The sequence below is a fragment of the Ochlerotatus camptorhynchus genome, unplaced genomic scaffold (assembly GCF_037179485.1).
Source record: "Ochlerotatus camptorhynchus isolate MF236.1 unplaced genomic scaffold, CSIRO-AGI_Acam_v1.1 ptg000099l, whole genome shotgun sequence".
Taxonomy (NCBI): Eukaryota; Metazoa; Arthropoda; class Insecta; order Diptera; family Culicidae; genus Ochlerotatus; species Ochlerotatus camptorhynchus.
Genome location: NW_027040589.1, coordinates 2,086,968 through 2,110,073, shown reverse-complemented (window position 1 = coordinate 2,110,073; position 23,106 = coordinate 2,086,968). Strand labels below are relative to the sequence as shown.

Below are 23,106 nucleotides of genomic sequence, written 5' to 3'. Positions count from 1 at the left end.
TTCCGGAGGACGGTCTCATGGCCATCAAGGTCCTAACCCAAATTCATTCTTATATCACAGATCCTAATGTTAAAAAAAAACACGGAGCTCTAGAATCAGTTCCATGGATTGTCCACTTTTACGGATGTTCCGGATTTTCCGGAGGACGGTCCCATGGCCATCCAGGTACATGTTTATGTCACGACCCCAAATATTTGTTTATATCACAGTTCCTAATGTTTTCAAAAAAACCGCAGAGCTCTAGGATCAGTTTCATGGATTGATCACTTTTACGGATGTTCCGGATCTTCCGGAGGACGGTTCTATGGACATCCAGGTTCATGTTTATGTCACAAGCCCAAATTCTTTCTATCATCAAAGTTCCTAATGTTTATAAAAAAAAAATGCGGAGCTCTAGGATCAGGATCGTGGATTTACTACTTTTACGGATGTTCCGGATCTTCCGAAGGACGGTCCCATGGCCATCTGGGTCCATGACCCAAATTCATTCTTATATCACAGATCCTAATGTTAAAAAAAAAACACGGAGCTCTAGAATCAGTTTCATGGATTATCCACTTTTACGGATGTTCCGGATCTTTCGGAGGACGGTCCCATGGCCATCCAGGTACATGTTTATGTCACAACCCCAAATATTTGTTTATATCACAGTTCCTAATGTTTTCAAAAAAACCGCAGAGCTCTAGGATCAGGATCATGGATTGACCATTTTTACGGATGTTCCGGATTTTTCGAGGACCGTTCCGTTGTCTCCAGGATCCATATATAGGAACCATGACTGTATTCTGGCTAATTGTGATCATTTGTGCCCATTAATCTAAATTACAGATCTTGCGCCACTTGCAAAACCCTACAAACACACCTTTCAAAAAACGTGTAACAACTCTTTTCGCTTTTTAAAAAAGTAGACGACTCTATTTTCAAGTTTTTTGCAATCAAAATCATCTAGAAACCCTAGGAATTCTAAAGGTACCAAAATTTTTGAAATTCATTAATAAATGGCTAAGTTGTGCCATTTCAAACTTGCCGTTACACGTTTTTCGGAGGCTTCGTAGTCGGCGTAAAGTTTTTTACCCACCGTATTCGGAGTGTTAACAAAGATCATTTAGGCCAGGATGGTGGATCTCAGAAATAACGATTTTGCTAGTAAGATCCGCTCTCTCCCAGATTGTGCAGCCCTTCTGGAAACTTACAACAATTCTTCAAAACAAGTCTAGGCCCATTCCACCACTGACCTCACTGGATCGTCCCGGCGACCCAGTGGTTCATCTGATAACTCCTGAAGAGAAGGCTGCCGCGATAGGTCAACACTTCGTCAGCTCCCATAATCTCGGACAAAACATCGTCAGCCCTCATGAATCTGAGGTTGCTGAAAATGCTACCAATATTCTTCAGATTCCTAACATTTTTCCAGAGGAATCCGAGATTACGGCTGACGAACTGTTGGCCTATGTCAAATCATCTATAAACATGAAGGCCCCAGGTTTCGACAACATCCTGAATCTGGAACTCAAGCTACAACCATCTGGCACTGATTTTTAATCTGGTGCTTCCGACTTGGCTACTTCCCATCGTGCTGGAAGTCAGCTAAGGTCATACCCATTCGGAAACCTGGGAAGGATCCGACCTCTCGTTCAAGTTATCGACCAATCAGCCTTCTCTCAGGGTTATCAAAACTTTTCGAAAGTTCGGCTCCTAACATCTGCCGAAGAAAACAACTTGTTACTCGAGGAACAGTTTGGTTTTCGGAAAGGTCGTTCGACCGTCCACCAGCTGACTCGAGTAACAAACATTCTCAGGCGGAACAAGTCTGTTTCGAAAACATCTACCATGGCGTTGTTGGACGTTGAAAAGCGTTCGACAATATCTGGCATGAAGATAATTAGCAACTATCTATCGAACAGGACGTTCTGAGTCTTTCTGAATGGCATCACATCGGATGCTTTTAACATTGGTGTCGGGGTTCCACAAGGAAGCATTATTGGCCCCATTCTATTCAACCTGTTCACCTCAGATATGTCGGCTCTCCCTGATGGTGGATCGCTGTCTCTGTTCGCAGATGACACATCCATCGTCTACAAGGGTAGGGTCATCGGAGCTCTGACTGCCAATCTTCAGAGAGGCCTGGACGTCCTGTCTGGATATTTCAACAGCTGGAAGATCCGTATCAACGCGGCAAAGACCCAGGTCATCATATTTCCACACTCTAAATCTCCCAGACTTGTTCCGTCGGTGAATAATAAGATCTGCCTGAACGGCTCAGTGGTGGAATGGTCAAAAGAGGTAGTCTACCTCGGCTTAACACTAGACAGCAAGCTGATTTTCAGGGAGCACGTTGACAAAACCAAAATCAAGTGCAACATCTTGATAAGATCGTTGTATCCACTCATCAACAGGAGGTCTACCCTGTCCCTGAAAAATAAGCTTGCTGTCCACAAACAAATCATCCTTCCCGTAATTAGAATACGGGATGCCAATCTGGGAGAGTTGCGCAAAATGCCATCACCTTAAACTCCAAAGGATCCAGAACAAGATCCTTAGGATGATCCTAAACAGTCCCCCGCGAACTAGAAATTCTGAGATCCACCTCCTGCCTAGAATTCAGACATTAGAAGAACGGAGAGTATTCATCCTGGAAAGGTTCAGAGACACCTGTCTGAGATCAAATCATCAGATCATACGTGATCTAGCACGTTAGGCTAAGTTATACTCGTAGTTAGGTAGGTTATCATTTTTTTCAGTTCAAACAAAACACACGCCCAAAGGGGTATTCTGTATATTAGTTGAAAAACGCAAATATTAAATTAGAATATCAAATTAAACAAAGATGAAGAGCCAGGTAGGTTAATCAATTAAAATGTTAAATCAATGTACCATCATCAACAGAAAAAAACATAATTTTACTACTTTTATTCGTGGACGGCATTCTTGTAACGAATTTTGGAGGAGACGGACGTACAGAAGAAACAGCAGCATCAATAGCTGCAGGATTGGAAGCAGCCGCAGCCGTGGATGCTGTACCATTAATTCGTGTAACCGTGGCTAAGGCTGATAAGCTCGGCATGGCACGAGCTGAACTGCTAACGTTGAAAGCCAAATGCGAACTCGTGAAATCTCTGGTAGAATGTGACGCCAAAACTGATTGATAAAATGGGTCCATTGAACAGTTAACGTTCCCGTCTATTCGTAACTTTTCTTGTCAGAATTAACATGCTGAATTTTAATGACTCTTTCATCCATTTGTTACCAAATCAAGCTGAGATTTGATGTGAGTTTTTAAATGCAAAATAGTAACTCTCAATTTTAAGAAATAATTACTTTTTAGTGACTGTCTTTAAAATAGTGACCTGCTACCAGCCCTGCTAATCAAGGTATCAGGATTCTTCAACGCACTTAGTTCACTAACAAAATCAACTTCAAACGGTCACTCAGAAAGGAATCTGAGAGGGTAGTTCGTACCCACAAGGATGTGATATTCTCAACGTACCGGTTTTTTTCCAGTAAACTTTTTTTTTCAGAAATTCTCTAATATTGCATTGTGGTTTATTCTTATTCGTGTATCCTTTTTTTCATGCGGCTTACCCCTCTTCTCTTACAAGGGATACCTAGTCTGAAGTTTCCGTACCTATTTTGACTTTTCATCTTTTTACGAAATTCCCATACGAACCACCGACAGAACTATTTTGACCTAGTGTGTGTGTGTGTGTGTGTTTGTGTATTTATTTTTGTATCTCCTATCAACAGAAAAAAAACTCTTTCTTCTACCGTAAATTGTTGTGTGGTTTAATCATCTCCTATCGTGTCCGCTATGTCTATGTGTTTATCCGTATGTGTTGTATACCTATGGCTTTTCATAAACGACCTATCTCTTCGCTTTGCATTAGTTTTATAATTATTATACCATCTCTGACAATCCCTTTCTCAAGTTTAAAACTCCTTTCCTCTCTCAATTAATTAGTTACTTATTCATTTGTTATGAATCATTTTCAATTCTAATAGTGTGTGTGTGTGTGTGTATTTTCTTACGTGTTTTTGGGAGTGTTTGTGTTTGTTTATATCAGTGTGTGTATTGGTGATAAGCTCATTGAAAAAGGGAGCACTGTTCCCTGTAGCCACAAGCATTAAATTTCACAATTTTACCTACAGAGGAATAGAAATACAGTGCCTAACGGGGTTACGAGGATTTCTTTTCTAGCTGAAAGGAAAGTTATAAAAACTTATGTTTTGAAGCATCGGAATTAACTGAATTTACCATACCTATGCCTAATTTGAACTGAAGTTTATACAAAAGTGTAAGCAGCTGAAGTAGTATTTATTAAGGCAAGAGGATTTATGTTCAAGCGAGTTGCAGTGATCTGGTGAGTAACTTTGTTTTCCAGTTCGTTAAGCGAGCTCGAATGTTTCGAGAATAAACGAAACAGCACTAGGTTACGTTTGATTTTTGTTCTGTTCTTGGAAAACTATGGCGAATTCGATCAAATGCATTTCCAACCTATTGCAGAATGCTACGGTTTATTGGACTTGACTGGGGGTGGAAAGTTTTCTTAAATCAATATTTTAGGACTTGCTTACGCTAAGTAGAAAGTTTTTTTTTTCACTGATTTCATAAACTTTTACAGCAGTTTCAGTTTTCTTTTATACTCACAAACGTTTCGTTTCTAAAAAGCGACTATTTCTTAGTATTCAAAATCAATTGATTTATTCAACAACTAACAACAACTAGTTATGTCCATCCCTTGTCCACGTCTAACGCGTGTGTGCTAACTCTCATCTGGTTTGCCTTCCTATCAATCTCGCTCCATCCATCAATCATTAATTAGTTATTATATATTACTTCATTTAAAAATTATTAAATCTCTACGGATCAATCACGATTAGGATAACACAATCACACCTAATTTGTAACATTCACCCACTTCAAAGCGACATCCTAAATGGTGTAAGCATTTCCGGTATAATTTGAACCGAAACGAAAAAGGAAACGAAAAAACATTGGGAGACAATTTATTGTCTTCGTCACACCCCCCTCATCATCAACAACCGGTTCCATTTGTAAAGTCGTTACAAAACTGAGAACACAACCCCAGAAGAACATAAAAAAAAAACACCCATACGGAAAGCTTAGGATCACAAACAATTGATAACAGTCACGCTGGTTTTTCGCAAACAACCCGCAACTCACTCACACCCACACTCATACATCCATAACGTCTTCAAATTACCCACCTATCAGTGGGTAGTAGTTCATCCCCTCCTAGTTGAAACTATCGTTCCAACGTTCCGCCGGCAGGTTCGTGGTGAACTGGGTGATGCCATTGTTGGCCATCGATTCAAGCACCGCGCTAACGTAGACGGACACATCGGTATGGCTCTTCTCGGCGCGCTGTATGAACGGGTGCTGGAGCAGTTTGCCATACTTCGGTCGGTCCTTTTCGTCTTTGATTAGGCTGATCAAAAGAGCAGAAGGTTGGATCATGCATTTATGCTACTACAGTAGTAGTGTTCACACTTACCAGGTATTTACAAAATTTACAAAGTCCAACGAAAATTCCATGTTGTTGTAGGACTGCGACACCCGAGGTGGATCGCCTTCGACGACCTGCAAGTGTAGGAAAAGGCCTTGTTCAGTTAGGTTGAGATATCGGAACCCTGCTCGGAGAGAACCTCCAGGCGGGTAAGTTATGACACCAAAAGCATTTGTGTTTCAAACCACCGTACAAAATTTTATGTTTGGTGCTCCTCCGCTTAGTTTTGTATTGTAAAAGAAACCTTGGATCTACGTAGACTAAAATGCATAATAGTCGAGGTCCACGCCAAACGGGGAAGCTGTTTTCAAACGCTTCCGGTCGCCATAAACGACCTAATATGAATGACCATTTTGAATATTCAATAAAGAAGGGATTATTTCAAGCTGAACATTGCATTAGGTCCTAAGTAACATTGACAGATTATCTTCGTCGACTTTCTTTTTGTATACCCACGGCCATGTAAAGATATGCACAGGTATTTGCAGCACACAAATCGATAAAAGAAGCTTTTAACTAGCATCTAAAAGGACAAACACAACAAGACACGGTTATGTGCTCAAGTTATTAACGAAAGAGAAAGTCGACGAAGAGAATCGATCAATGTTACTTAGGACCTAATGCAATGTTCAGCTTGATTTTCAATTTTTCAAAAATCCATTAAAGGGTCATACTCCCTTCTTTGGTGATTTCCGGATGGTTTGTTGGACTTGTCCACCCTGCGAAGGTTTATGTAATAGTCAATTCTTCCAGTGACAATTTCGAAAATAATTCTGTCAATATCGCGTAAAAATTTGCAATGACAATCACAATGGGACATGGCCATTTGCGACGAAACTATTAAGTGTAATATTTTGATGTCTTCTAAAATATTTATTCATTTTATGAGCCCTCTATTTGAGTAGTGAAATTTTTTGCTTAAGGGGGGTATACACTCAGATAAAAAAAATACTTTTTTATGTCTTGTTAAAATTGATGAACATCTATGGAAATATTGTAGATGAAGTCATTTGAAGAAACTTCGTCACACACCCGGAACACCAATTACATTCAGCCGAAGCTTCCAAAAGACGTCGAATTCGCTGACACAGCAATCGAAATATCGGGTCTGGTGGACACCGAAACGTACAGCAAAGCACCGACCAGACTCTGGTAACGCTCGCCGGATGGCATACACTCCTCCTTCTTTTGCTTCACGTTTGGATACCCAGGATCCATGACCTTTCAGCAATCTACTGTTGAACCTGGCATTTTCGTCGACTTTGGGTCCAATTTCCTACGCTTCTCTTTTGGGACCCACACGTAGGCTTGTGATCCGAACAATCGAAGATGGGTGACGTCTGGTTTCTCTCCAGTCCACAGTTCGTATGGCGTTTCCGGCACGGCACTTGACGGCAAACGGTTCTGGAGGTAACACGCTGTGTTTGCTGCTTCGGTCCAGTCTTGCTTTGGCATTCTGGCATCAAGCAGCATATACCTTCCCATCGCAACTAACGAACGATTTTTTTCTTTTCAGCTACTCCGTTCCGCTGGGGCGTGTGGCTGGTACTAAACTGCTGCCGAATGCCCTCTTGACGACAAAAATTCTCTAGTTGCTGGTTCTTGAACTCACCACCTTGGTCCGATCGAATTACTTTCGGTGACCTACCGAACGTTGTCTTCATCTCCTGCACATATTGCTTGATGTAATCAACTGCTTGCGACTTTTTCTTCAAAAAATACACCAGCGAGTACCGCGTGAAGTCATCAGTGGTAATCGCCATTAAGTACCGACATAGATCCGTGTGCACGAGGTCGAGTGCTTGCTTCTTGGATTGCTTGGGGAAAGGGAGCCGGGCAAACTTGCCCTCCAAACAACACTCGCACACAGCTTTAACACCACAGCTCACCATTTTGATCCCGGTAGCCAGATTCTTCGATTCCAACTCGGCGACTGCTTCTGGGTCTCTGTGGCCGAACTTCCGGTGCTACGCGTGCTGACAATGCTCCGAGTGACTATTGCCGTTGGCCATATGCGCTCCGTGGGTGATCCGAAGGTTGTACAAACCGCCAGATACCGAACCAAGAGTTATAACCTTGCTGCCCTTGGAAATCCGACACACTGCATCGTCAAAAATGACAGTGGCTTCGTTGCAGATCGTACAGAGAGCAGATTCGATTCAAGATCAGGGACAAACAGCGCATCACTGAATACGACACATTCCTTTTCCAGCCGATTTGGTCTTCATTCCGTTCGCCAGCACGATGTCTTCGGAGACGGACTCGTCCAGTGACTCGAAAAACTCTTTGTTGGCTGCCATGTGGGACGTTGCACCAGAATCAACCACCCACAAGTTGACGTCACTGCCTATGGTTGCCATGAAAGCATAGGAACCACTTCGAACTGCCTTCGTCTTCGTAGGTCTGCTGGCTTGCTTCGAGTCATGTTTCTTTGGTGGTTCTGCATCCTTGCTCTGGGCCAGCAAACGACAATCCTTCAGCTTGTGGCCAACTTTATGGCAATGGTGGCAAACGATTTGCCTCTTCGTACCTGGCTTCAGTACCGAATGTGCACCACCGGCACAATTAATCATATTGTCGAGCAGTTTTGAGACGACCTTCTACCAGCGATTTTCCGGAAATGAAACAATAAATTCCAGATTTTTCAAGCATATTACAAATAAGACCCTATTTTCTCGAGCTTCGAGAAGAAAAAATATCAAAATATTGTTCCACGTTAAAGTTCGAGTGGTAGGAAACGTCATTTTAAACTGCTCGAATGATATGATCCATTACGCTTCACTACCTCGTCCACCACCTTCGTCTTGACTAGGTCGAACGTTAGGTCAGCATCAGAACGGCTTTCCAGTGCCGTTGTAAGCGGATTGAAAGAATCCGGCCCATCGCAACTTGCAAATTATCATCCAGCACCTGGCCTGCTATCGACAGCCGTTCGAATAGATCTTGCATCTCGGTGATGTGCTTGTCGATTTCCTCCCCATGGGTGTACCGCATGTCGCAAAGTTTCTTGAGGATGGATACCTTCGACGTGAGCGTCGTACGCTCGTAGTTCCTTTCCAAGTTCTATTACGCTTCTTTTGACGTAGTTGTGTCCTGGATCAGATTCTGTTTGCTGTCGTCTACCAGAAGACCGATTGTATGCCCTTGCTTTCTGGTCACATTTTCGCCACACCGCTACCACTGCTGCGTTCGCTTCCGTTTGTACTGGACACGTGCCAGTCACGTACTCCCAGAGATCCTCTCGAACCAGCAACAGCTCAACTTTAAATTTCCAGCTGCTGTAGTTGCTTCCGTTTATCCGTGGGACACCCAATTTCTCGATTGTGGCCATCTCCGGCTATGAAAAAACGACGGAACACTTCCGAATGCGACTAACTTACGCACGGCGGCAAAAAAATCACTCTGTTAAACTAACCTGGGCCCATAACCTCTTGAGAGGAAAGTAAAATAGAGCGACGACAAAAGAAGAACGAATTTTATTCAAATAACTCATGGCTAACTTAGACCTATTATATTGCTACACTGCAGCTCTTCACGTTGTTAAATGCACCGCTTCACAAGCAGTATTTGAGTGCTGATCAACATGGGTTCACTGTCGGCGGCTCTACAACCACCAATCTACTGTGTCTCACATCGTTCAAACGGATGTTATTGTACCGAAACCCCCACCACCGGGATTTAAATTTTGTAATTTTAACAAGGACATTCCGCCACTTCCGGGATCATCTAAAACACCAGATATCCCAGTTTTTCAGCCAGAAAAACAGCTGAATAATCAGCAAGAACATGATGCCATGTTCACGTTTTCTGGAATTGTGGAGAGCATCTTCAATATATTCAACGTCTCTGACTCAACTAGGAACATTATTAATTTAGTGCTTCCATTTGTGAAAACTCTTCCTAAGCAACTAGCTTCTATGTGGTCCTTCCTTGCATCGATCATATCCTTTGATGGATAATTTTCCGAATGAAGTCGGGGATATGATCTCTGTTCTTCAGTGGAACTGTAGAAGTCTTATACCGAAACTTGACACATTCAAATTTTTAGTTCACAACTCACTTTGTGATGCATTTGCTCTTTGTGAAACATGGCTTTCTTCAGACACCGATCTCCCTTTCCACGATTTTAACATTATTCGCCTTGATCGAGCAGATTCGTATGGAGGGGTGCTTCTCTGGATTAATAAGCTCCATTCCTTTCATAGAATCGATCTGCCTTCCGTGACAGGCATTGAAGTTGTCGCATGTCAGGTAAATATTCGAGGTAAACGCCTCAGTATTGCCTCAGTATATCTTCCTCCGACAACTGCGACTTCTCGCCAAGATCTCTCAGATATCTGCTCAGCTTTACCTGAGCCTCGGTTGATCTTAGGAGATTTTAACTCCCACGGTACAGGCTGGGGGGAACGTACGATGACAACCGCTCAACCCTGATACACGACCTTTGCGATAACTTCAATATGACAATTCTAAACACTGGGTAAGTAACACGAGTGACCAAACCTCCAGCAAGAGAAAGTAGATTAGACCTCTCCCTCAGTTCGAGTTCACTATCGTTGGATTGCTCGTGGAAAGTAATTCAAGATCCCTACGGTAGTGACCTCAACGGTAAAGCAGCCGAAAACGAAGGTGGCACGGCAACTGACCTTGGAGCACGCGCAGAAGACGACAGGCTACCGGCCCCTGATCTTGAGGAGGAGATCGGTCGGCTGAAGAACAACAAAGCAACTGGTGTAGACCAACTACCAAGTGAGCTATTGAAATACGGTGGTGAAGCACTGGCTAGAGCGCTGCACTGGGTAATTGCCAAGATTTGGGAGGAGGAGATATTACCGGAGGAGTAGATGGAAGGTGTCGTATGCCCAATCTACAAAAAGGGCGACAAGTTGGATTGCTGCAACTACCGCGCGATCACACTGCTGAGCGCCGCCTACAAGGTACTCTCCCAAATTCTATGCCGCCGTTTGTCACCATATGCAAGAGAGTTCGTGGGGCAATACCAGGCGGGATTCATGGGTGCCCGCGCTACCACGACCAAATTTTCGCGATTCGGCAGGTTCTGCAGAAATGCCGCGAATACAACGTGCCCACACATCATTTGTTCATCGATTTCAAATCCGCATACGACACAATCGATCGAGATCAGCTATGGCAGATTATGCACGAGTACGGATTTCCGGATAAACTGACGCGATTGGTCAAGGCGACGATGGATCGAGTGATGTGCGTTGTTCGAGTATCGGGGACACTCTCGAGTCCCTTTGAATCTCGAAGGGGGTTACGGCAGGGTGATGGACTTTCGTGTCTGCTGTTCAACATCGCGTTAGAAGGTGTGATCAGAAGAGCTGGGATAGACACGAGTGGCACGATATTCAGGAAGTCCATCCAGCTCCTTGGTTTCGCCGATGACATTGACATTATGGCACGGAACTTTGGGATGATGGCGGAAACGTACATCAGACTGAAGGCTGAAGCTAGACGGATTGGACTTGCCATCAACGCATCAAAGACAAAATACATGAAAGCAAGAGGTTCTAGGGAAGACAATGTTAGCCTCCCACCCCGAGTTCAGATTGACGGTGACGAAATCGAGGTGGTCGATGAGTTTGTGTATTTGGGCTCACTGGTGACCGCCGAAAATGATACCAGCAGAGAAATTCAAAGACGCATTATGGCAGGGAATCGTGCCTACTTTGGACTCCGGAGGACGCTCCGGTCGAATAAAATCCGCCGCCGCACGAAGTTGACTGTCTACAAGACGCTGATTAGACCGGTGGTCCTTTACGGCCACGAGACCTGGACTACGCGCCCTTGGTGTTTTCGAACGGAAGGTGTTGCGTACCATCTACGGTGGAGTGCAGATGGATGACGGAACGTGGAGGAGGCGAATGAACCACGAATTGCACCAGCTGCTGGGAGAACCATCCATCGTCCACATTGCAAAAATTGGGCGACTACGGTGGGCTGGGCACGTCGTAAGAATGCCGCACGACGACCCAGTGAAAATGGTTCTAGAAAGCGACCCAACAGGAACAAGAAGAAGAGGCGCGCAGCGGGCAAGGTGGATCGACCAAGTAGAAGGTGACCTGCGGACCCTTCGCAGACTACGAGGCTGGCGAACTGTGGCCATGGATCGAGTAGAGTGGAGACGACTTCTTCGGACAGCAGAGGACAACAAGGCCTTAGCCTGATTGGTAAGTAAGTATGGTAGTGACCACTTGCCAATCAAAATTTCTATTACCAATGGTTCATCGTCCACTCGCTCGGTTGACATCGCGTACAACCTCACGAAAAACATCGACTGGCAAAATTTTGCGTCCGCGGTTCTCGGTGGTACTGATTCGGTTGAGATACTCCCAACGCTGGATGAGTACTCCTTTTTATCGTGACTTATCGTTGACTGCGCTCTTCAAGCACAGACGAAACGCGTTCCGGGTGTTTCCGTTCGCAAACGACCTCTCACTCCGTGGTGGGATAAAGATTGCACCGACACGAACAGCGAGAAGTCCGCCGCGTTTAAACGCTTCCGCAAACAAGGTAAGGTCGGGGATTTCCAGCGGTACACCGACTACGTGAAAACTTTTAAGGGCTTGATCGGTTCGTCGATGGTTTGTTGCGAGAGACTTCCATGAGAACACTCTGGAATGTCAGGAGAATGCGTAACGCGTCATCACCGGTCAACGAAGACAAGGAGTACTCGGACAGTTGGATATTCAGCTTCGCGCGGAAACTTTGTCCGGATTCGGTGTCGGTTCAAACCAACGTTCGTGATCGTCCGTCGGGTAATAACGAAATAGATTCCCCGTTTTCAATGGTGGAATTCTCACTTGCGCTCCTCTGATGTAACAACTCAGCTCCAGGAATGGATAGAATCAAGTTCAACTTGCTCAAAAATCTCCCAGACGTCGCGAAGAGACGCTTGTTGAACTTATTCAATCAATTTCTGGAGCACAACATTGTTCCGGATGATTGGAGGCAAGTAAGAGTTATCGCCATTCGAAAACCCGGTAAACCCGCGTCGGATTATAACTCGTACCGTCCCATCGGTGCTATCCTGTATAAGGAAATTGTTGGAGAAAATGATTCATTTTCGTCTAGACAAATGTTTCGAGTCGAATGACTTCAGATACGCAATTTGGATTTCGGAGAGGCAAAGGAACGAGCGACTGTCTTGCGTTGCTTTCAACTGAAATTCAACTGGCCTATGCGTAAAAACAGCACATGGGTTTAGTTTTCTTGGACATTAAGGGAGCTTTTGATTCTGTTTGTATCGATGTCCTTTCGGATAAACTCCATGATAGTGGGCTTTCACCAATTATGAACAACTATTTGAGCAACTTGTTGTCTGAGAAATATATGACCTTCTCTCATGGAAACTCGACAACTTCACGAATTAGTTACATGGGTCTCCCCCAGGGCTCATGTTTAAGCACCCTTTTTTATAATTTTTATGTAAAAGACATTGATGGTTGTCTTGATGAAAATTGCTCGCTAAGGCAGCTTGCAGATGATGGCGTTGTTTCCGTCACTTAACCAAGTGCACCGGACCTGCAAGGACCATTGCAAGATACCTTAGACAATTTGTCTACTTGGGCTATGAAGCTGGGTATCGAATTATCTCCGGAGAAAACTGAGTTGGTTGTTTTTTCTAGGAAGCATCATCCTGCACAGTTACAGCTTCAGCTAATGGGTAAAACAAGCACTCAAAGTATTTCTTTTAAGTATTTAGGTGTCTGGTTCGTTTCCAAATGTACATGGGGAAAACATATTGCGTATCTGAAACAAAAATGCCAGCAAAGGATTAATTTTCTTCGTACAACTACCGGAACTTGGTGGGGGAGCCCACCGGGAAGATCTGATCAGGTTGTACCGAACAACCATCCTTTCGGTTTTAGAGTACGGCAGCTTTTGCCTCCAATCCGTAGAAAAAACACACATCCTCAAGCTTCAACGGATTCAATGCCGTTACCGTTACGCGGGTGTTCTTCCACTGACAGATCGTTTCGCTGAACTGTCCTTCCGGTTTCTCATCCGTTGTGAAGTAATGAATCCTTTGGTAATTGAACACTTTGAGAAGCTGCTCGACCGAAATCCTCATACAAGATTCACGAAGAGCTTTGAGTGTGTTGGTTTATATCCTTTTAATTCCGTTATAATTGCGTATTTCGTCTACTACAGGCAGACTTCATCAGTGCCAAGTACTCAACACCACTGAAGAATCCATCTTTTATCTACGAGTTATATACTAATCAATAGGTACTAAAAATCAGCAGGTATCATGTTACAATTTACATAGCCAGGTACCTAAATGTGATTGCTTTCAAGCCTTCTATAGTTCCTCTGTAAATTTTGATCTGACCATGATGCAAGAAATCCATGGAATACCAGATCACTATCGGTTGATGGTTGTTCCCTCAATTTTTGCAATCAAGTACCACCATGTAAAAGTTTTTTCACAGATGGGTCAACCATAAATGCTTGCACTGGATTTGGTGTATTTAATCAATTTCATAGCGCCTCCTATAAACTTCAAAAACCACGCTCCGTATACGTTGCGGAGCTCGGAGCCATATTTTACGCAGTAGAGCGAATTGCCTCACTACCTTCTGACCATTATTTCATTTTTACCTCGAGATAGCCGCGATTAATCAGCCCCCGCTTTACTAACGTTAGTTTTAAGTAATTTTGTTATCTAAACAATGAATATCGGCTCCGCAAAGCTACAGCAAATGAGCCTGGAAAAATAAACGCATTATTAAAAAAAAAACAACAAACCTGAAGAGCATTAAATCTGAAGATTTGGACATCATGAACTTCAGAAATCAACAAATTCTGAGATCAAGTAATCCTCCTAGTAGCACACTTGTTACAAATCGGTTGACAACTCCTATGTGACTCATTTTTAGTCGCAATCAAGTGGCTGCAACTTTTTGTGACGGTTATGTGCTGCTTGGGGGCCGTAGATTATCTCTTCGAGAACCAAACCAAAATCGTGAAAGTTTGGTTGGAAATTTTTGATTATGCTCTAAATGAATAAAATAGTTATTCAAATCATCGATCAAAAGTTTAGGGTCACCCCACAGTATGACTTGTCGCTGTTGTAAGTTTACTTGAAATTTTAGTATAAATATATGGAAAAATATGATAAGCCACAAAGCAATGAAGTAAGATACATTGCCTTTCAAATACTGCAAAGAGAACTAAAATTTGACAAAAAATGGTAGAGCTAATATTTTAGAGAAGATTCTTCCTTCTTTTAGACGTGAGCAGTTCTTTCGAGAACTTTGAAATATCACTTCTGCATTCTAGTATTAGAATGTTTGATGGGAAATCAGCATCTAATATTAGAATATCAGACATTTTAGAAATGTTGTGATGTCATGTCTCAAAGAAGGAAAAATCCCTTAAAATTATTATAATCGGGCTAAGTTGTGTTTGGTCTAGTGTTATAAACCCGTCGACAATAGTTTTCATTTTATTTTTGTGTGCGTAAATTACGTCCGAAACATATTTAGAACATTTTAAAACTGGCCTCAAATGGAAGAGGAGCTCTTCAGATTTCGTTAGGTGGATGTTTCAGCGATACTGATTTTTTGTTTAATTAAATGACAGAGACACTGTGACAACGTTTTCAAAATGTTGTCACCTGAATAATAACCGTAAATTCAAATTAATCAAAACAAAATACATATGCAAACAAAACGGACTCACGAGCGTCATTGTAAACTCTCATAATCTTGTGAATCTTATGATGCATAGCAGAACATCAAGAACAATATAATACAACAGCCATTCGATTACCATTGAAAACCTAATAAGTGTCCAAAGCTAGTGGACTTTCCCTGACACTATAAACAGTTGATAACCTCTCTGTTCTGCGAATTATTGAATTGCAAAGGCGATTAACGACCTCTCGACATTGGCGTAACTAAGGAAAAATCCTATGGGGGGCTTCATTTATTTTTCGAACTTCTTAATTAGGCAATTAGAAAATAAGTAATTGTAGTGAAAATTCTTGCGGGGGCTACATGAACTCTGAAGGGGCTGCTACCCCCTCCCCCCTCCCACGTAGTTATACCAATGCCTCTCGTAGCTGCATTGGTTCAGGTTATCAATATCAAATCGATTGTTGTTGAAAAACAATGCAACGGATTTACAAACTTATGACAATGCAACGTTTATCATCATGTTCAGAAGTCATGAACGAATCAAGTTTGAAACGAAAAACCTATGAGATATTGAACAAGTAGCAGCTGATGTGGCCGACTAGAAATGGATGTGTTTGGCCAACAAATCCCAGTACGTACACATACCTGCGACAACTGCTCGAACACGGATCCCCATTTCGGGTAGGGAAACTTCCCGGTAGCTACTTCCATCAGTGTAATACCTAGCGACCAAACGTCGCTCCGCACATCGTAACCCTTGGCACGCTGTGGATCGATTCGCTCGGGCTGAAAAAAAATATATGTATCAACCAATCGATTGAATCCAAACAATCGCTAAGTGCACCCCGCAACCACTTACCGCCATATACGGCCGACAACCAGCGTCCTTAGTCCGCGCGATCGAATCCACCAGCTGGCCGGAAATGCCAAAATCACACAGCTTTATATCACCGTTCCGCTTCAGCAGGATATTGCTCGGTTTCACGTCCCTGTGGATAATCTTCAGTTCCTCCTTCAGGTAGTTCAACGCCCGCACCGTAGCCAGCGTAATCTGGCCCAGAATCGGCTCCGGAATCCGAGAGTGCTGACAATCACAGATAAATTTGTAAAACTTGTCCAGCGACGTGTCCATCAGTTCCATGCAGATCCAACAGTCGCCCTCCTTGAACAGTGCCCCGTAGAACGTGACGATCGTATTACAATCGTTCGACTTCATCACCACTTCCAGATCCATCAGCAGCTGTTTCTGTTCCTTCTCGTCGACGGTCGATCGAATCCTCTTGACTGCCATCACCGTACCCGTTCGGTTGAATTTCATTTGATTGACAGCCCCGAATGCGCCCCGGCCGATTTCTCCTTCATCCGTCAGGTCGTCGGCTGTGAAGTCGTAAATTGCATTAGGAGCTATCTGCAACTTCCCCGTGGCTTGCATCTTGATCCGATCCCTCGTTCGGTCCGACAACGGAGGGGTTCGTGCGGTAACCACCGGGCTCGGTTGAAAGCTCAACTTCTTCGAAGGTCGCTTCCGATCGCAGTTCGCATTATTCATATCCAGTGACAGGAACTTTGTTCGCATTGGTTCTGCTGTAGAGATAAAAATAGCAAATTCCATAATCTCCAACAAAAGATAAGCATATTATTTCATTCAACACCTACCCTGTGTGGAGTTTTGATTTGTTTGATCCGCCATGTTTGCGTGACAATTAGATGAAAGAAAAAAATCGGATTCACACAAAAATATTCGGTCACTCTTGTGCCAAGGCTCTGCACTTCCGTAAATCCGGTCTACAGTGGTCACAACGGTGCACGTCACAGGAACAAGGTATACGCGTTGGCAGTAGCGCTAATCTACCACCGAGCCACCAATTTTCTCGCTCGGAGGACACTCTTTTCCGATTGCGATTCTCCGGAAAACGACCACCGACCGAAATGGTTCCCCTTTCTTTACACTGCTGTATTTTCCGACACTATAATTGCGTTGCACTGTCGACTGAAAATTAGTTTTTCCGATGCAAAATTTTCAGCTAAGTATTTGTCTCAGCAATACACGTCCTGTAGGAAGAAAAACGGAAAACACAACCCCAAGAGTAGCACTTTTTCCTCCGTTTTCGCAGTTAGTGAAGAGAACTGCACCGTGAACACTGAACACTCTTCATTGATGGGGTTTTATTCGCATCGCTGTCTTCCCCCCTTCGTGTTCGCACTGGTTCTGTCTCTTTCGTCATCTTGCGTCAACGCATCATCATCAAGCATATCGTTAATGATGACAGTTCGTTTGGATGCGTGTGCGTGAAATGCAACACGGGGGAGTGCCCATATGGACAAGATTAAATTTTACAGGTGATCGAGTTTTTTTTGAGTGAGCTCCGAATTAAGGTGTTTTCTTGTAAAGTTCATTTTTCCATCACACCTCGCAATTTCAAGAGCACACAGCTCAAGATCTACGAGGTTTTTATATTTGAAAATTCCAGACATTGCTTTCTTCTCCGCAGCAAACGACAAGTAGTAGTTTCAGCTACGTGCATTCACAGAAGCCTTATTATTTGTACATGTGAAATTGCGAAGTGTAATACGAAAAAGGACGCTACAGGGAATCACCTTAACATACTGCGAGCTTGAAGCTTGTACAAATTGGTGCACTGATAAATTAAACTATTCCCATTTTGCTTGAAATTTAATCAATTTGACATTAAACTCAGTTTAATCTCGGTTTAATCCTATCAAATGATTAAAAATTATTCCTCTCTTTCTAAAAAATAAGCGTCTGATATTAATCCCACTTTAATCATGGTTGATTAGATTGTAGATTATCTTTTTTTGAATAAATTTTAATCATTTTTGATTCTATTTAAAAAAAAATTGATTTCATTTTAATCTTTTTTGAATATATATCAGCATTGAAAAAGAATAAAATTTAATACTGGGAAGATTATTTCGATTATAATCATGCATGATTACTGCCGAAGTAATCATGGCTCTGACTCAATAAGGTGAAGCTGGAATCTGCATTTTACGTTTGTCAGACGTCAGACTGTGCGTGAAACATGGTGGATTTTGTACTATCCTTTCACTCCACCGAAAATTCCCATAAGAAACTGTCTAAATTTGCTGGAAGAGAAAATTTTTCGACGGTGTCGTCAACGCCAATTTAGTTGTTTTTTCTTCCAAGACTCAATCCCTTCAAATAGAACAGTGAATTATTCTCCGCCACCAGTGGTTGCTGCTGTTGCGGTGGCATTCCAAATATGTCGTATTTTCTACCGGTGGACAGGTATCAGAATTTCATTTCATCTTCAGCGCGTTTGGCTTTGCTTTTTCTGAGTTGCTCTTTACGGACGTACGGCTGTTTGTTTGAACTGTATAGAGATAGGAGCATTGTCAGGACATATTTTGAGAATCTAGCAGGTAAGTGGTAGATCTCATAAGTTAGGATTATTGCTAATGAAATATATTATTTTCTAGATTGTTTGCAATATTGTGCAGATGAACTCGTTTCCTAGAACCTAATCAATTTGCAACGAATTCTCATCTCCACTAAAAATGTAAAATAAATCGACATAGTGAAACAAGCTGGACGAGAAAGCAGCGGAACACCTACACGGATAGAAATATCCTTTTACCTTTTGGCAAATTTCTATTGCTGATTATTCATAAAATGAATAAGTCAACTAATAAGCAGACGCCTTGCAAAAAGTTTATGAAGATCATGTGTCAAATGAAATGTATAAGCGGTCACACATACCTTTTATGCATTCTTATAGGACCTATATGGTTTGTCTTATGGAATGTATAAGGCTGATGTTTGGCAAAAATGTATAAGTGAAACACATGAATAAAATAATTGATTTTCGTTTCGTGTACGTGAAGATGCCAAGGATGGTGACCATCTGGAACAATTTCGGAGAAAGTTAAACGAGAGAGGTCCTAAAGTTGGGTAAAAATGATTAATACCAGTAAAGAATAAAATGTTTTATAATTTAGTTGTGATGAGACTGTTAATGAAAAAAATCTTCCAGTTACTCCCTGTTACTCCCAGCCGAGCTCCCAGCTTTATTAGGCCTCCATATTAAATTTAAAATAGTTAGAAAAGTCAACAATGTTTTGTCGGTAGGTACGGCTAAATCTTCATCTTGGTAGACCCACGAAACGCTATAAATTGTATGTTTCGTTGAAATGCCTGGCGGTGGTGGTGCAACGGAAGCCAATCCCAGTGGTACAGATATCGGATCGTCACTTTCGATCTTGATATTCGCCGATTCCACATTGATCGAGCCATTCTCATTCATCAAAACGGATTGTACAGCTTCTCAACTGTTCGCACGGTTGGTCCCGAATTGTCAATTTTCACATTCAAAATGAATCTGAAACAAGCATTAAAAATATAGTATAAGAGTCACGCTTGAATGTCATTATTAAATGGCATAAAGTTTACCTTATTACATGACGATTGATTCCATATTCGTTGAAGATTTCATCGATGCTCATCAGCAAGATTTTGATATCCTTCATCACCAACAACCCGTGGATGACGCGTCTACGCTTCCGATCTGGTGGCCCAGCATAGTTCTTTTTAGCTTCATCCTTTACTATTCGCTGGCCGATGTGGAACTTTTCTTTTATCTTTTCCTTCAAAATATCCATCTTTATCGCTTCGACCAAAATTACGTTCTTGGGTTCACACTACTGGATCTGCATTAGCACTGAAACTCATGTCGATCGACATCTTAAATTCAACCACCTGTCGATTCTCGAACACCAACTTTTTCGCTCCTCCGAGAATCTTGTGTCCGACCGTTCCCTGGCCTGACGCAACAATATTATTTTAGGTGCCTACCTGGGTGCCTATCTCTTCTTCCTCCTGCAGTGAGAGGGCCAATGTCCGTTTCAAGGACAAATCTGCACACAAACAAATAAAAAGGAGGATCTGTCATTATCAGCGTTATGTTATGGTTGAGTATATGGTTGCCAGTAAATATATTTCTTCGGTTGTAGTTTTGACAGCTCGGTCAATCCAGCTTTCCATGCTCGGTAATGGTGGCCTGTTTGTATGAATAAACGTATCCTTCACTGTGCTTTTTGACACTAACTGGAGGGCGTATGTTGTTCCATTTTCTTCTGTTCCTGGGAGAGGGAAAGGGAAGGGGTTGAAATTCGAACATCCAGATAGTGTCAAAAAGCACAGTGAAGGATACATTTATTCATACAAACAGGCCGCCATTACCGAGCATGGAAAGCTGGATAGGATGAAACATCTACACACAAAAAACAAATATTGTTTTAATAAAAATAATGCATTATTAAATTAAAAGTTTCCCAAAATTCGTAATTTTGGCTATGAAAATATTCAAAACCAAAATTATGCTTTTGATTTAAACGTGTTTCTAACACCTTCACACCTTGTTAAACTGTCAAAAATACCTCTTCGCAGCGACTTACTGGCAGCACTGAACAGAGCTAGCTCATTTGGCTCATTTGCAGTCTTCATGCCGATCTGGTCGCTATAGTAGAAATTCGATAATAATCTTGGCCATGTTTCAATACAATATAGATTGATATTGTTCCTGTTTAGCTTTAGGTAAGTAACATATTAATGAGTTTTTTGTATCCAAAATAATTAATTTTATTAAATTCTTGTGCTGCCCAATTTCAGGTTATGATTATGTCTCTTCCATACACACCAAAAATCTGAATCAAGTTCCAGCAAAATGGATTGCTGATCTGCTTCCAGCAAAAGTAGTTTTTACTGATCAACCAGCAATCTAAACATTTTTGCTGGAAGCTCAGTAATATGCATGATCTGTCAAATATGGGATCATTTTTATGTTTCACATTCCCGCGGCATTTTTTTTTAGAATCAAGAAGTGCTTTTTTAACAGTATTATATTACTCATGCTTGTGAAATTCACTACGAACCAGTAAGTAAGTCCATTAACATTATCACTACGTGAATTTAACTAGGTTTATTATTTTGATTTCAGATAAAATCCTTGCTAGAAGTGCTTCTGAATCTTTGAGATGTGAAAAAAACACATGGAATATTGTTCTATCAAGCAATAAAGATAAAAATGGGATTCACCTAATAAACGAACTATACATATACCTAGATTTTACTTATATTTAACTCTTAATTTGACACAATCTATAGAAAAACAAATTAAATTGCTGGTGATTCAGTAAAATATTTATTATGCAGTTTTGCTGAACAAACCAGTGAAATATTGCTGGTTTTGCAGCAATGAGCTGTCAAATGAGCTGCAAGATGTTTTGCTGGTCGTTCAGTAATAATATTTTGCTGAAAGGATTGCTGGATTTCCAGCTCGGCAAAATCCAGCAAAATTTTGCTGGTTTACGGCAATAAAAAATGGGTGTGTAAGTTCCATTCACCAAACGTTAATCCGGATCTCCTATCTAAATGATTATGTACCCAGTCGGTCGTCAAGTCGAAGGGAGTTCTTCTCCGGCCAAGGTCACGATCAGGGCTGGCAAATGTCATTATCAATGAAAGATCTCACGCGATATTTACAGAGATACTTCTGTCACTATCATCGGATGAGAAAATGATGATGGAGATTTTCTTCAAAACCTCATCGAATTTTTTGTCATGACAGAACGTGACAGTGTTGTGTCCATCGTAATTACTAGCTCATTTATTGCTATTAATGTTGCTAGTTCCGAGGAAATCTTAATAATATATTCACTCAATCGATTACATACGGTTGCTTGCTTTAATTCATCTAAATCAGTTAGAAATGTTGATGTCACAACCGTATAAGAATTATTCTCATGAGTGCTTGATCATTGGAAAATGACAAGAAAACCAATGATAGGTAGTCTCGTCACGTGATAGTGAGAGGGCCTGTTTTCTCATTGTCACATGACGGCTGTGATATTTACCAGCTCTGGTCACGATCAACATAGTCCACATCAGTCGCTGTTGGTAGGCAGTTCGGATGACTACACCGCTATGGAATTTGATTTATCCCCAACCGTAGTGCTACTTCTGGCACGGATTTGACCATCGAAGTTAAGCAATCCATTTACATGACAGAGAGAATTCAAACCCGCGCAGGCGAATCGAGTATTAAATCATAGCTAGAAAGGTTAGTATTTATAACTAGCAAATCTCGTACCAAATAACTAAACGAAGTTTTTCCGCCAGGTGAAATTATCCCTATAGACGAGATGAAAGTCGCATCCACGGTTGCGTCCCCAGTATCCGGATCAAAGAAAGGAGCTGTTTTGGCAAGCGAACAACCCGGGAATTCTAGCTAAACATAATGTGGAAGCCGCACGGAAATCTTTTCGCTATGTTCCAGTGGATACGATCCAGCAGATCAGTGATGGAATACTAAAACGAAAACCCATTGTGACTCGCGAATTTCTCCTGATCTTCGCGAAATATCGCGAACTTTTCTAAAGCTACAGCCGAGGCTACAGCAGATCACTGATAGCTTACACTGAAGGAAGAAGCCAGCATTATAGATCCAGATATATTATTAAATCAACAGATAAGATTAATAAATTTGTTATAAAAGTATAATATTTATGCAAATAGTTAAAAATATATATAATAAAAAAATGCTTCTTGATGGTATAGTTATTAGAATTTAAAATGAAAAATATATTGTTATTTAGAAAATGCTTTTATTTGAATCGATAGTATTTGTTTTTTAATTAAAATCAGCTCATTTCAAATCAATTATGTTGAACTTTCATGACAAAAGCTTGTTTCGAAACAAACATAATTCACTTTTATTTTCAACACTGTCATGTTTTTCATTTGACAGTAGTACAATTCATTTTGAAGTTTAAACTTTTAAAAGCAGCAAGTGGACTACTTTTGATTTGACAGTTGGCTGACTGTTGGTTTGAAAGCTATCCGCTTTCTACCAAAAAGAACCAACGCCAATTTT

The 23,106-nt window shown here is 41.7% G+C and overlaps 2 protein-coding genes across 3 annotated transcripts in view; both read right to left on the bottom strand.

Annotated features, from left to right (window-relative positions):
* Positions 1–23,106, bottom strand: part of LOC135698958 (serine proteinase stubble) — a 667,696-nt gene that overhangs the window by 402,723 nt on the left and 241,867 nt on the right. The gene's annotated exons all lie outside the window — the stretch shown is intronic.
* LOC135698971 (dual specificity mitogen-activated protein kinase kinase 4-like) lies at positions 3,522–17,370 on the bottom strand. Of its 2 annotated transcripts, none has more exons than XM_065219141.1 (5): positions 16,850–17,370; positions 16,053–16,774; positions 15,839–15,979; positions 5,514–5,599; positions 3,522–5,447 (listed from the first exon to the last, which is right to left on the bottom strand). In XM_065219141.1, exons 1-5 carry the CDS (start codon positions 16,881–16,883, stop codon positions 5,255–5,257), a joined length of 1,176 nt encoding a protein of 391 aa, XP_065075213.1. In that variant the 5' UTR covers positions 16,884–17,370; the 3' UTR covers positions 3,522–5,254. The 2 variants fall into 2 exon arrangements, with proteins under 2 accessions (XP_065075213.1, XP_065075212.1); XM_065219140.1 differs by having other exon boundaries at positions 16,053–16,777; positions 16,850–17,369.